This window comes from Phacochoerus africanus, chromosome 9, assembly GCF_016906955.1.
Source record: "Phacochoerus africanus isolate WHEZ1 chromosome 9, ROS_Pafr_v1, whole genome shotgun sequence".
Lineage (NCBI taxonomy): Eukaryota > Metazoa > Chordata > Mammalia > Artiodactyla > Suidae > Phacochoerus > Phacochoerus africanus.
This window is the reverse complement of record NC_062552.1, coordinates 56856170-56871249: the sequence shown is the minus strand read 5'-3', so window position 1 is coordinate 56871249 and position 15080 is coordinate 56856170. Positions and strand designations below refer to the sequence as shown.

Genomic DNA, 15080 nt, shown 5'->3' with positions numbered 1-15080 from the left:
ACACTCTCCTTTGAGTAGCATTAAATCCAAAGAGCAGCCCAGCCGGCTCCTGTGGCTACAGTGAGCTCGGTTTACATTGGCAGAGGAGCGCAAACACGGGGCACTGGTCTTCAGGTCTCGGCACCACCTCATAGTCATAGAGGATTTATGGTATTAAACAGAATGTAAATGTTACCAACCTTAACCTCAGAAACTTGAACATGACAGACAGGCACTGTGACGCTGGGGGTAAGGGGAGTGACAGGGCCACAAGGGACTGTCAGTGGTTAGTGGAACAAGAAACCGAGGCTTCGGTGCATTATTTTAAATCATAAATACAGTGGCAGTGAATATTTAGAGGAAACGTGTGAAGGGTGATGGAAAGCTGTATTTTATTTATTTATCTAGTTTGCTTTTTTGAGGGCCGAAACCATGGCATATGGAAATTCCCATGCTAAGGGTCGAATTGGAGCTACAGTTGCTGGTCTATACCACAGCCACAGTAACAGGGGATCCAAGTGGCATCTGCGACCTACACCACAGCTCACAGCAAAGCCAGATCCTTAACCCATTCAGCGAGGCCAGGGATCAAACCTGCATCCTCATGGATACTAGTTGGGTTCATTTCCAATGAGCCACAATGGGAACTCGTGGAAGGCTTTATTTTTCTCACCAGCAAATCAGTAAGTCAGATAAGCCAATACATAATGGAATAAGCATTTCACTTATTAAGTGGAGGAAACCACTGTATGATAAGAAGTCTAAAGGATTCGAAGTTGTCCCTCTTACTCAGGACTGGGGTTGAGAAGGAGGAAGTAGTTACCGCTTTTCACAATAAGTCCTTCTATATGCAAAAAAAAAAAAATGCATCTATCCTTAATATAAATTTGAAGTATCTTCCTTGTTGTAGAACATGTAATAATACGGAGAGGTAATAATTATCTACCATTAAAATGAAAATGAAGGTCATAAAATAGTATGAATAGAGTCTATTTTGTGTGTGTGTGAAAAATATAAACAGAAAAAAGATGAATGAAGGATGAATCACAAAATGCTAACAAGTGGTAGCCCTGGTGGGATTACAGGTGATTTTTTTTTCCTTTGCACTAATCATTTTTTGATTCTATAGGTGATACTTGTGTAATGCTGAAGAAATAAATTAGAAGAGAGGAAAAAGAAAAAAAAGAGATAAACACATGCATCTGTCCACCAGGGTGCCACTGGTGCTTTCAGTGACTAATGGATTTGGAGGGAAATTATTTAAAAAATTCTAAGCAGCTGATAAGAAAAGAAAAACAAGCAAAGAGCAGCCACTCTGCCCAACCCCAGTCATCTCCTAACTGACCAGGGAATTACAACCACTCAAACAAATAGTCTCACGAAGCAGAGGAAGCAAAAAATGCAACATGCCAACAAAACAGTTGTGAAGAGGGGCTTCGTGTGTGTTTACATGGTGACTGTTTTTACACGCCCTCAGCCTGGTTCCACAAAGGGCAAGGAAACACCAAGAAAAGAAGTAATAAAACATAAACACTAAAATTAGGAGTGCAGGGAAAAAAAAAAAATCTGAAGAAAACACTGAAACCAGAAACAAAGGCCAGGGTCACATAAAGCAGGTCCTCAGGGTCCTCACATGCTGAGCCTCCCAGTGGCCAAAGAGAAAAATCAAGTTAACTTGTCTTCATTATTCAAGAAGAAGAACACATACCAGCCCTTTTGGGGAAGCTAAGCATTTTTTTTTTCTTTTTCTTTTTAGGGCTGCAGACTTGGCATATGGACCTTCCCAGGCTAGGAGTCAAACTGAGCTTAAGCTGCCGGGCTACACCACAGCCACAGCGACGTAGGATCCAAGCCACGTCTGGACCTACACCACAGCTCATGACAACACCAGATCCTTAACCGACTGAGCAAGGCCAGGGATCGAACTCACAACCTCATAATCCCTAGTCAGGCTTGTTTCCACTGCGCCACGCCATGACAGGAACTCCGGAAGCTAAGCTTTTTACCTAGCCACTTGTTATGAAGGCAGCCCTTAGGTAGGACGTCCCAGCAAATATACCACAAGCAAGCAGGAATGATGGAATTCCTTTCCCGAGGCTGTTCCTCACAGTTTGCCTGGTGAGGGAGGGTGGGATCACAGGTGACCGGTGTAGGAATCTATGTGGCAGTCTGCAGTTAGGAGGCTTAAGCTCTGAAATCATAGTCACAACAGAGACTGCACTGGGAACTTAAGGGCAAAGTCCTGCCTAATGTCCAGAGGCTGAACTCTGCTTCTGAAACCACCCAGGGCAGTTGTGGTCCAGAAGAATTAGGGCCTGTCTCTGGACTCTTACGTCTGGCATCACACTAAACACCAGGTCTTTCACTTCCACTTCCCAGCTCCTCACCACTTCCTATCAGCACTCTACACACTGGGAGGCCCAAGGAAAGTTTCCAGGACTAACTCCCTACTTTTCCCAACCGGAAAATCTCCCCCACACTGGGGCCCAATTATGCTGCTTGTACTTTGTGCTGATGAGCTGGCCTGCCTTCTGGAACAAACAGCCTTGGCCATTTTGCATCCTGCTCCTGGGAGGAACTGCCCCTAAAAGAGACCTCTCCCGTCGGCCACCACAGGTGCCCCCCAGGAAGATGTGATCTGAGTGTGTTGTAGATGGTAACTCCCTGGGTGCCCATGACGGCCCTGTGAGGTAGGAATGGCTGCCACCCTCCACTTACAAACAAAGAGACTGAAGCTCAGAGAGGTTAAGCAACTTACACAAAGCCCCACAGCAAAAAAGCAGCTGCAGTGGGAGGCCGGCTCAGGGGGTCTCCTCTCTGTACCCATGGTCTGTAAACTGCACGATGCAGCAGAAGTACCCAAAAGATGTGAACACTGGATCCAGGCCCTGCCCCTGGAGATTCTGAGGCAGCTGACACTGCTGACCGGGGATGAGGCTGAGGACGTGCAGTTTTATGGGCTCCCAGGTGATTCCAAAGTCTGAGGAGCTCACTTCAGGAAGTACCATGTAGGCAGGTCCTTCATAGGATTGTGTAGATGTCATCTCATGGAGCTGTAGTTTTCTCATATGTGTCACGGGGACAATGCAAATAAAACTCACGGCTCTCTCATGAGAAGTCAGTTGAGACCAGGGCAAACAGCTACCATGGTCCCTCCTGATCTTCTGCAGCCCTCCACAGTTTCCTGAGAGCAAGGCCCGGCTGGAACTTGCCAACGCCTGCTGCCCACAGAGAAGGGGCATCTTGCCCCAGGCGGGTCCTGGAAGTCTGAGCAGGAGGCTACTCTTGGAATCGGGCCCGATACGGAAGTGCCAAAGGTCAGAGACAAGCATTAGTCCAGGTGGCAGCTCAGCCTCACTCAGGCCTGGAAGAGAGTGGGAACCTACCAGGACTCATGTGAATTGAACACAGCCAGGCTGGAGGGACAGTCAGGGCGCCAGCTGCCCAGCCCTGCCCCCAAACACAAGCCAGCGGCTGGCTCAAGAGCTGCCCCCTTGCCCAGTCAGGCTGGGAGTACAGTCGATTAAATGGATGCATTCCCACTGGGGAGGCTCCCCCTTGGTCCCTGGGCCTAAGTGTCTCAGGCTCAAAGCCACAGTGGCTTGAAGGTCTGGCCCCCCAAGTGGAAGTCTTGGCGAGAGAACGACTGAGAGTGCAGATGCGAGTCAGAGACTGACCTGGGTTCAGATCCTGCCTCTGTCACTAGTTACCTACCACCAGGACAAGCCACTTAACATTTTGGAGCCTCACTTTCCTTATCTATAAAATGAGGATAATAGCACCTCACCTCGTAGGGTTGTTATGAGAAGAAATAAGATTATACGTGTAAATAATTATATACATAATAACCCACATTTACCGAGAGCTTTACTCAAAACAACTTTGCACACGTTAACCCAGGGTTGGCATGGTGTCTGGCACACGATCAACACTTGAGTGGATCAAAAACAAAATCAAAAGCCCTGCAGGAAAATCCAGCCAAACAAGCGCTGCCAGAGGAGCAGGGCCACTTGGAAGAGCTGGGCCTCCCTGAGCCTCACGGCTAACACACTCATCCTGGGCCATTCTAACCTAGGCCTGCACCCGGTTGCAAGAGGGAAGGGTGGCCAAGCAGAGAGCATCAGCTCAGACACGGGCCAGGGTCATGGGCACATCTTATGAGAGTGAGCTGTGTCCCTGCCCCTGCTCGCCGGCGTTCTGAGTGGGGTTCCCGCTTGGGGTCACCTCCAGAGTCACTGCTTAGACGTCTGTGCGAGCCCTGCCTAAGCTTGCCCGTGTGTGTGTGTGTGTGTGTGTGTGTGTGTGTGTACATGTACAACTTACTGCAGGGCTTGTCCACACTTGTGTGTTCACTTGGAGGTACCATCTATGAAGAAGTGACTGGGAGGGGTGTTTTTTTTGTTGTTTTTTTGTTTTGTCTTTTGTCTTTTTAGGGCTGAACCCACAGCATATGGAGGTTCCCAGGCTAGGGGTCGAATTGGAGCTGCAGCTGCTAGCCTACACCACAGCTCACAGCAACACCAGATCCTTAACCCACTGAGCGTGGCCAGGGATTGAATCCACGTCCTCATGGATACTAGTTGGGTTCATTAACCACTGAGCCATGACAAGAACTCCATGAGAGGGGTGTTTGTGCACTCAGCCCCCTGGAAGTGCTGGCACACCGCAGGATTGGTCTTAGCCTCTACCCTGTTCTCCGTGTGACAATGACAGTGTCTTGTGCAGTCTCCTGGGTTGCCTGTGATGCTCAGATGTCCTGTACGCTCTCTACCAAGCAGGCTGGTCTGCTTCGGGGACAGCCGGGCTGCCTGGAGCTGTGGCCGGTTTTCCTGGATGGGGTGAAACTTCCCGTCCAGCCTGGGCAGGTCTGAGCCGGTGGCTTCTCCAGGGCTCCAGGAAGGCAGGCTGGGGGCTGGCCTGGGGCTGTCCAGGGCCCCAGGCTCCTGGGGGAGGACACGTGGGTGGGGCTGCTCAGAGTCACCTGCAGCCCCCTACCCCCTCACCCCTCCAGGGCTCCAGCTCTCAGCAGGAAGTGATGTGAGAACAGCTCAGCCCCCAGCCTCCTCTAGAGCTTCTCTCTGACCCTGTGACTCAGCCGGAAGCTCGGGGTCTCTGGGGTGAGACGGGAACAGGGCTCAGCACCGTCCCCACCCAGGCGGTCCCCACCCAGGCCAGCCAGGAGTGGCAGTGAGGCTGTGACTCAGAGCCCCACCCCACCTTTCCCTCCACTGTGGCTCCGGGCGGGCACGCACCAGAGCAGATCCACAGGCCCCAGCAGGATCAGGCCAGAAAACATCAGCTTCCCTGTGGAGTCAGTACCCAGAAGATGCGCCCAGCAGGGGGCGGGCAGGGAGCTGGCTCCCCCTCCGCTTGAATCACAGAGTCCCAAGAGAGGGGGGCTGGGCCCTGGACAAGATCCTGACAGCCCCGGAGGGGCTCTGTTGGAACATCTCTTCCACAGGGAGTCACACAGGACCCTTGGACCCACTTATACCAGCAGGAATGCCACCTCTAGGGCAGAAGCGCTGACTCAGCGGCAAACTAGGACAAGGCAGCTGCCGACCTGGACACATGTCCTCCTTTCACAAGTACTGGGAAGGGCAGCCTGATGGGTCAGAAGCAGCGGGCCAAACTCTGCAGCACCAGGCCAGTGCCAGGGCAGGGTCCCTGGCCAGGGAAGGGTCACTTTCAATGGGGAAAGAGGGGCTGGGTACCACAAATGCTCCCCCAGGACCAAGGTAAACAAGAAAGAGGCAGGAAGTCAAGGGAACCCAGGCTAGAAGCATTCTGGGCTCCTGGGCAGGTGTGCTCAGCAAAGCCTGCTTCCCACCTGGCTGCTCCCATGGCCAGGTGGCCCCCAGCCTCTCACAGGCACCCCCCGCCCTGTGTCCATCTGACCAGCAGAGTCTTAACCCAGGACCCATCCATCACCTGTCATGAGGTGCAATCACCTTGGGAGCTGGACCCCCCACCCATCCCACCCAGGACCAAGGTCAGGCCCTCTCTCCTGAGGCCTCTACCCAAGGGTCCACGTTCCTCCTCTCACAGCTACCCCCTCTCTTCCGGGGCAACTGGGGCCATCAGGCATAAACACCCTCAACTGTTCCCACACCATCAACCTATTTCTCAGAACGCATTATTTTCTTCAATATTTATCCTAGAAATGTGCCTCCCGCCTCCCCTGCTCAGCCAAACTCCCAAAGAGAAGAGTCTCCATTCCTCACCTCCCTCCCACTCACTGCCTGATTGGGAGTCAGGCCTCAACCGGCCCCTCACCTGCAGCCGGGGCCCAGGCATCCCTCACGGCCAAATCCTGATGTGGGGGGTGGAGGGAGGCATGGGCACACAACCTTGCAGAGGTCCCCTGTCCTCTGGGGGACTGCACACTGCTCTCAAGGGTCACCTCTCATCTCCCTCGCACTCCGGGCCTCCATCCGTCCAAGAGCTACCATGCTTACTCAGCACTTTAAATGGGTTCGTGCCGGGAATCTTGGCCAGGTTGTTGGGAAGTTCGTATTAGCATCTGCTTTTTTTCAGGCAAGAGAACCGAGGTGCAAGTGAAATGACTTGTTCTTGCCTACCCAGCTGGGAAGAGTGATGCAGCTGGGATCTGAGCCGGGCCACCAGCTCCAGAGTCTGTGTTATTAACCACTGTCAGTCTCTCCAGGCTTTGCTCTGGAATGTTCTTGTTCCCTGGAGTCGGCCCTGGGGCCACACATTCATGCCTATCGCTTCAATGTTTGGCAACTCCCTAATCTCTGCATCCAGTGCCCACCAGACCCTTCCACCAGGAGACCCTCATGGGCCCCTCCACCTCCCTTTCCAGACCACTCCTCAGCTTGGGATGTGGTGTCTGTGTGACACCGCTCACCAGGCTGGAAACTTGGAGGTCACACTCCCTATATCCCTCTCCTTCACCGTGGATACCCAACCCATGACCAAATCCTTCCAAGTCTCCCTCCTCAACACTGTCCGAATCAGTAAACCAAGTATAATGGAAAAAACAAAAATCATTTAAAAAAAAGAAAGGGAGTTCCCGTCGTGGCGCAGTGAAAAGGAATCCAACTGGGAACCATGAGGTTGCATTGCCATGAGCTGTGGTGTAGTTTGCAGATGCAGCTCGGATCCTGTGTTGCAGCAGCTATAGCTCTGATTAGACCCCTAGCCTGGGAACCTCCATATGCCGCAGGTGTGGCCCTAAAAAAAGCAAAAAAAATAAAATAAAATAAATAAATAGAAGAAAGAAAAAAAAAAAACATTGTCCAAATCTACTCCCCTACCATCCTCGCTACCACAGTCCCGAACCAGGCCACAGTCCTCTCGTAGCTGGGCCACTGCAGCACTGGTCCTTGCCCCTAGCCCAGCTGCTACGCTGCAGCCAGAGGACTCTCTGGGAACTGCCACTGTCCTGTAGAAAACCCTCAGTTGTGTCTCACTGTCTAAGCCACTAACTCGCCAGCCCTTGCCACACCCCCTCCCATATGGAATGAACTGCAAATCAAGGTCCTACTTCTCCTCCCCAGGCCTTGCCCAGGCAGTCCCCCTGCCCAGAAGGGTTCCTCCTGACTAACTCCTACTCATCCTTTGAGACTCGGCTGGGCTGCACCTCCTCTAGGAGGCTTTTCTGAATCCGAAGCTGGGAGAGGGCCCATTCTCTGTGCATCATTTCCTGCTCACACGTCACGCAGTGCACTAGCCACGCTGTCTGATGATGTGCCTGCTTCCCCTACCAAGTGGAGAGGGAAGATGAGGATCAAGAAAGACTGTCTTATTTTGGAGTTCCCGTCATGACTCAGCAGTAAAGAACCCAACTCACATCCAAGAGGATTTGGGTTGGATCCCTGGCCTCACTCAGTGAGTTGAGGATCCAGCATTGCCGTGGTATAGACTGCAGATGCGGCTCAGATCCTGTGTTGCTGTGGCTGTGGTGTAGGCCGACAGCTGCAGCTCCGATTTGACCCCTAGCCTGGGAACCTCCATGTGCCTTGGGTGTGACCCCAAAAAGCAAAAAAAAAACAAAACAAAACAAAACTGTCTTATTTGTGCCCCACATTTGTATCAACTGGCCAGGTGTGTTCCAAGGGGTTGTTCAACAGATGTCTGTTGATGGAACGAATGACAGAGTCCCAAGTTCCAATTCAATGTGCTCAAGTCCAGAGAGGGATCCCAGTCCCTCAAAGGGGGCCAGTCTGGAGGTCCTGAAGCCTCACGCTCTCGAGAGTGTGTCTGAGAAGTACTGTCCCTGCTGTGTCCCCTCCCAAGAGCTCAGCCCTGGAATCCCAGGGTCCAGATGGAAGTGTGACATCTGAAAGTGCTGCAGAGACAGGAAAGGCTACAGGGATCGGAAAGTCACAAGGTCTGCACGTGAGTCCTGACCAGTCAGACAAGATACCTGCCATCTCTGCAGGCAGCCCTAGCAGGGCTGCTGGGAAGACCAAATCCATGCAGCATGTGAAAGGGTCAAGCTCCCAGGTTAGGGGCCACCGACGATCAGAATCGGCCCTATCCACATGCTCCCACTCCTCCTCTTGCCTCTTTCCTCCCGATCCTTGCTCTGAATAAACACCTGCCCCCTGGCGACCTCAGAAGCCCGCTCGTGCAGAGAAGGGGGACAAGGGCTGGTGGGGGTGCAGCCACCTACAGGTGGGAGCCCCTCTGAAGGGGGTAGCTGCTGCTTCGCCCCAGACCCTTGCTACTCACTCAGAGGAATGAGGACCAAGCCTCATCAAGTCTTCACAAGAGGTGGAAACCTGGATTTTTATAGAAAATTTCCTGAGTTTTAAATTTTGGTGACTAAAATTTCTCTAAAACACATGCTGAACAAAATATATCTCCATGCTGGCCCTGGCCTGCTGCCCCCTGTTTGCAAGCACCTATCTGGGACCTCTGCCCCCTGTCTGTGGGGCATCACATTCCCAGCCAAGCCTGCCAGGGCGGCCCTATTTCCACCCACGGCTGTGCTATCAGGGGCCTCAGCTGGATCCCCCGTCCCCTCTAAGGAGTGACCTCAGTGGACTTCTTCACCAGATGGAAACACATAACCAATCAATTATTCAGGGGCTGAGCTGGGTCATTTCACCACTTTTGTACATTTCACAGGTGAAGCAGGAGGCAGATGTTCTAATGGAAAGAATGGGATTCTTGAGGCAGAGAGCTCGTGGTCCAAGGCTTGGCCCCAAACCTTCGAGGTGTGTGACCCCTGACTATGAGTTAGCTTCTCTGAGCCTCAGCTCCCCTCATCTGATGGAACAATACTACCCATACCCAAGAGCAGCGCCAACACTCAGTGGGCGCTCTGTCCTGGGTGGTTTTCTTCCCTCTTCCTGTCACACCTCTCTCAGAGGATAGGGAAGGGGCGGGGGGAGCAAAAAAGAGGCAGCGAGTTGGTTCCCTTGGCTCCTCTTCCAAGTTAAAGATAAAATGAAAGGTTTCTGTCTACTGTCTATTATCCCCACTGAAACCCCCTCACCGCAGGCCCCCACCTCTCTGAGCTCCCCTAAACTGTCAGGAAGGCTTCTTTTTTGTTTGTTTTTGTTTTTGTTTTTTAGGGCCGCAGCCGCGGCACATGGAGGTTCCCAGGCTAGGGGTCTAATCAGAGCTGTAGCTGCCGGCCTACACCACAGCCACAGCAATGCGGATCTGAGACGTGTCTGCAACCTACACCACAGATCACAGCAACAACAGATCCTGAACCCACTGAATGAGGCCAGGGATTGAACCGGGTCCTCAAAGATACTAGTCGGGCTTGTTAACTGCTAAGCGACGACAGGAATTCCCAGGATGGGCTTCTCAGATGGACCCATGATTACAGCCAGACCAGGGAGGTCCCATGGAGAACAGCTCAGGTCACAGACCTGTGAGGCAGAACTGTATGACATGGATACAATACTTTGCATCTCTGAACCTCAGGTAATGTATCTGTAAAATGAGGATAATTCCATTTACCGTGTAAGTAGAAACAAGACTACTAAAAACCCAGTGCCTACAGTGGCCCCAGACCTATGACTTCACCTTCTACCTTCTTCTATGTGCTGAACAGCAGAACATGAAGATGCCAGCTGTGCTGGCAAAGTGCTGCTTCCTGCCCTGCAGTGGAGACAGTCATACAGCAGTGGCTAAGACTGAACAGAAAGACCACCCAGGGCTAGAAGCAGGCACTGGCAGGAGATGGGGTGGGGTCCTACGACATCTACCTGGGCGGGCAGGCCCAGACCATGGGCTCAAGCTTCCCTGCTCTTCTTCCCTCTTGCCCCCAGGGAGGACCACATCAGAGGCATCTCCTCCGATCCTGAGCATCCAGAGATGGGGGGTGGGGCCAAGGGCACCAAGAAGGAGACACAGGAAGGAGTGATGGATATGACCTGAGCCAAGGCTCTTCTTCAGACCCTGTGCCATCCTCTCCATCTCCCTTGTCTGGGTGATGAAGGTGCAGGTGTAGGTAGATGTGCCCCAGAAGCTGTGCAAGCTAAGAGCCTTGCTGGCCCGGCACACAGGCATTTCAACACCCAGCTAAATGTGGGTCATGCAGAGGGCAGAGTGGAACCACGAGGGGCAGGGAGGAGGGAGAGGTGTGGTCCAGCCTCAGGCAGAAGAGGTTCTTGGGACAGAGCAGGACTTTGAAAGAGCTGAATCAGGAGCACTTGAAAAGTGGACTCACGTAAGCAAGACCCCTGGGGATGGCCTACAATCAGCCCTGCTGGCAGGGCAGCGGGGGACTTGCTTGGCCTTCAACCCCAAGGTTGGGGGTGGAGTCTGCACCACTTCATTCCCTGGCCTGAAGGTCTTGGCACCTAGCAGAGGGCCTGCATACAGTCAGCGCTCAGACAGTGCTTACCAAATTGATGCAAATAACCTCACCAAGCAAGGGAATTTCCACTACAGAGAAGAGAAGTCGCTACCTTTTACTGGAGATGTAGCACGTGCCAGGCACTGTGCCAAACACTTCACATATATTAGTTCACATAATCCTCTCAGAACCCTAAAGCGCTGGGTCCTGCTGTTATTCCCATCTTGCTAACATGAAAACAGGCTTGGAGGAGGGGGTGCTTGCCCCAGGGTGTGCGGTTAGCCTGCTGTCAGCACCCATAGCTACAGCGCTGAGCTGAAGGGCCATGAAGATGCAAGTCCATGGGACAGAGCTAAAGACAAGTGCTCATGTCAAGCAGAGGCCACATCACGGAGGGAGGCCAGTAAACAGCCAGGAAAAGACTTTGAAAGCAGCTTGCATGGGCCTTCTCAGGGCAGCCATGACCCTGGGTGCCTGCTCCAGGGTCAGAGGACAAGCAGCTGATTCAGGTCAGTGCCCTGTTCTCTCTGCTCAATGGGGTTTTGTTGACTGCAATTTGCAGGCCTGTAGATTTATATCCCATCTGGTCTGGAAACAGTGTGTCCAGAGCTTCCCCCATCAGGTACTTCTGGGGTAGGCAGAAATTAGCAATTCCTTTAAATTGCCCAAATAAGGGGACCTGCTACTCCTTTCACCAGCACAGGAGCAAGTTGGTTTTGTTTCTTCCCATATGGCCAGGCTAGAAGGCACTGAGCTGTGCAGGTGCACACCTGGGGCCACTGTTTCCACTCTGCATCTCCCCTGCTGCTGGGACTCCGGATTGCACAGACTCCAATGCAACACAACCAAATTTCCACTCACTTCTTTGAAGTGTTCCTTTCACAGAGACAAGAAACCTCCTCGTAAGGCCTCGGCTTGCCTAGCTAACCCTGGAGCCCCAAGCCCTCCTCCCCTGCCCACCGGGCCACTGTGTGACAGCATAATGGGGCACCCCCTCCTGATGGCCCTGGGAATCTGCTCCTGGTCAACACTAATTAGGGTTCCCTAGGAAGGACCCCAGGCGCAAACTGGATGCTCTACTTCTAGGGGTCTTCTTTTAAACCACAGATAGCCTATTCTCCCTAGGCATCTGGCCGATAGGGAGCTTGCATGAGAATTCAGTATAGAAGGGTAGGTGGTGGCAGCGGGGGGGGGGGGAAGGGGGGGTGTCTCTGTTCCATGCCTCTCTCCCTGCTCTGTGAGGAAGGGACCCTGGGGCTTTAAGCCCAGCGGCCCCATGGTCACCATGGGCCTGCCCAGTATGGGAGCACTGCCAGGAACATCTAATGAGCCCACAGGGAGGAGTCAGGAAACCACCTAAGGCCATACTTGGAGGGTGCACCCACTCAGTCACCAGGGCAATCCTCTCTGGGGCTCCCAGGCAGGTGGGAGGTCCTGCATGTACAGGGGACTGGGGGCTGGGAGGGTGAGAGGGGGACACAGCAGGGATCAAGGGCCCAGAAGAAGTTCAAGGGCCAGTGAAGTGAGCACTCTGGATGCAGCGCAGCTCAGCTCAGCAACACATGGACACGTGCACAAGAGTCCAGGTGCTGGGGTGCTGCTAAGTGATACTAGGGCTCTGAAGGAACTAGAAATAGAGGTGCCCTCTGGGCAGACCCAGCCTTAAGAACAAAGTGGAAGGTCTTTCCCCATAGGAGCCACAGCTTGGAAAGCAGAATCCGAACTGCATTTCAGGTTCTCTCAGCCCCTCACCTGGGCACCTTTGCATCAGTGCATAAAATGTGGGCCATCTGCACAGTCCTAACAGGGAGCCTTGATGTCCTGGCCTTTTGGGGGTTAGGGTTTAACTACACAAATCTGGGGTGGGGGGTACACGGACATCCAGAGCATAGCACTAACTGATCTGTGCTGGGGATGCTGGTGACAGACGCCTGGACTAGGGCCTGGCCACAGTGCTGAATGTGTGGAAGTGGGCCAGGTCTTTGGGGCAGTGTGGGTAGTAGCAGCCAAGTGTTCTAGCTGCTCTCAGGAAGCAGGTCGTCTCGGTTCCTTCTCGCAACCCTCCCCTCTGCCTTTTAGTCACCCTCCAAGTGGTCTCCAACCAGCTCTAGAGTTGGACACAATACTTGCTACATTTCACATGGCCCCACAAGCCAGCCCAGCTTTCCCAGGGCCAGAAGCAGAATCCATCAGAGCCTCTGTACCCCACCCCTCACTTCACCTGCTCGCAAAGCTGAGAGGGTCTAAGGGCAAAGGGAGTGGTGGCCACAACAGAAAGAGGAGCAAGGCAGCAGGCCTGGGTCTGGAAACACCTGTTATCCTCACTTACCCAGCTGGAGCACCCAAGGGGCTGTGATCAAACTAGAGCACCAGCACTGTTCCCATGATAGGCAGCATCACCCCAGCTCCGTACAGGATGTGCCAGAACAAAGCCTGTGCTTAACATGTAGCAATAATGAGAGCTAGCACTTACTGAGCAGTTTCTTTGCACGAAGCCCTGTCCCAAGGACTTGTCAAACGTAAACTGATTTAATCCTCACAACTTTGAGGTAGGTGCTATTATTATCCCTATTTTTACAGATGAGGAAATCAAGGCCCAGAGAAGTAAAGTAGCTTGCTCAAGGTCACATGGTTACCCAGTAGCTGAGACAGGATCTGAACCCAGGCCATCTTCTCAGTACTATCACGCAATGTTTCAGGTAGGGTTTCCCTAGTGGCCCTGACTTAATTTAAGTACTTATTCTGCGACTCTTCCCTTTTGCAAATGGAATGCTTTTAGAGGTGAGAATGCTGTAAAGAGAAGGAAGTCTGGTATAGTTTTAGTCTATAACCTCTAACGTACACATTAGAGTACTCATTCAGTGTGACAACCAACAAGTTAAAGGGCTTCAGGAGAAATAATATCTATCGAGCAATTATACACTGCCTAGTAACAATCCTAGTTTCATGAAATTCCAAGATAACCTTAAACGTATCTATGACGATGCCCATTTTACAGATCGGCAAACTGGGACACAAGGAGAGGTGACTTAACTTGCTCAGTAGTCGAAATGGGATTGGTTCCTCTGATTTGGAAAAGCAACCAGATGAAAAGGGGGTAAGGAGAAGGGCGAGCAAAGGGCTGGAAGGGAGGGGGCCTCAGAAGCAGATGTGAGCACAGAGCAGCAGGGACCTGGCCCATGAGGATGGTACCCCCCGTGACTCCCAGGGAAGTCTCTAAGCCCAGAGCTGCTCGCATCCTTAAAATGGTCTCTCCCAGGCTGTGGCGGGGCGGGGGGCGGCGGGTGGGGGGAATGTTCCCCACCATGTCTGGGGGGGCGCTGCGAAGACCCATCAGAGTAAAGGGGCAGAGTGAGAATAGGGCACCCGCCCCACTGTGGTTCCTGAGTCTTGCTGCGACTTGCTGAAATACCATAACCCCATAATACCATACCAGTGTTTATGGGACGACGAGCAAGGCCCCCTCCACCCCGCGCCGCCCTGGGGTTGCGGGGGCGGCACCACGGCTAGCTCTGGTCAGCATCAAAGACTAGCAGACGGGCCGGCGGACCAGCCAGCACCGAAGGGGGGCGCCACTGCCGAAAGGACGCCCTACCCAGGGGCGAGCTGGAGCGGCAGAGTGGGCGAGAGACCCCCTCCCCGCCCATCAAAAGAAAAGAAGAAAGGGGACCGCGGCCCCACAGCTCCCCTCGGTTCTCTCTCCCTCCTTCCCTCCCAGCAGCGTTCGTAAAGGAGGAGGGGTTGTAATGGACCCCAAGCCTCCGACAGACCCCTTCCCTCCCTCCGTCCTTTGTCACCGCAACCTCCGTGAGAGGTCCCTCTTCGGCTGCCTCCCTGCCCCCCCGACCCCAGCCCGCGCCCCCCTCGGGTCGCCCCAGCACTTACCCAGAGGCAGGCTGATTCGAGGGGCGAGCGCCCGAGTCGGAGGCGGCGGTAGCAGAAGCAGCAGCAACACGACCAGCAGCAACGCGCGCAGCAGCGCACCCAGCTGGGCGGCCGGCCGGCTCCCCCGACCCATCGCGGCGCGCGGGACTCGGACAGCAGGGAGCGACGGCGTCCTCCGGGCTCCGGCTCAGGTGGCTCTACGCGACTTGCGGGAGGCGGCCCCGCCCCTAATCCGCCCGGGGTGGATCGGCGGGCCCCCGCCTTCGGACCCGGGGGCTGGAATGGGGTGGGAAACGGGGTCACGTGGGCTGCCGCGGACGCTAGCCCCTCCGCCCCCCGACACTGCAGTCCGACACCAGCCCCACTCTGCCGGAGCTTGGCCGAGAGCGCCGGAGGGAGGGACCCAAGGAGGAAGTCGGGCGGTCCGTCC

General features: G+C 53.7%; 1 protein-coding gene across 2 annotated transcripts in view; it reads right to left on the bottom strand.

The window, feature by feature from the left end:
- The window catches only part of SEMA4B (semaphorin 4B), a 40049-nt gene that overhangs the window by 12483 nt on the left and 12486 nt on the right, over window positions 1-15080 (bottom strand). Inside the window, exon 2 of one of the 2 annotated variants that reach the window (XM_047795078.1) lies at window positions 14651-14926. In XM_047795078.1, coding sequence (XP_047651034.1) covers window positions 14651-14783 — 133 coding nt within the window. In that variant the 5' untranslated portion in view covers window positions 14784-14926. Of the gene's footprint in view, window positions 1-14650; window positions 15057-15080 lie in introns of those variants that run through there. The other variant, XM_047795077.1, reaches the window with a different exon arrangement.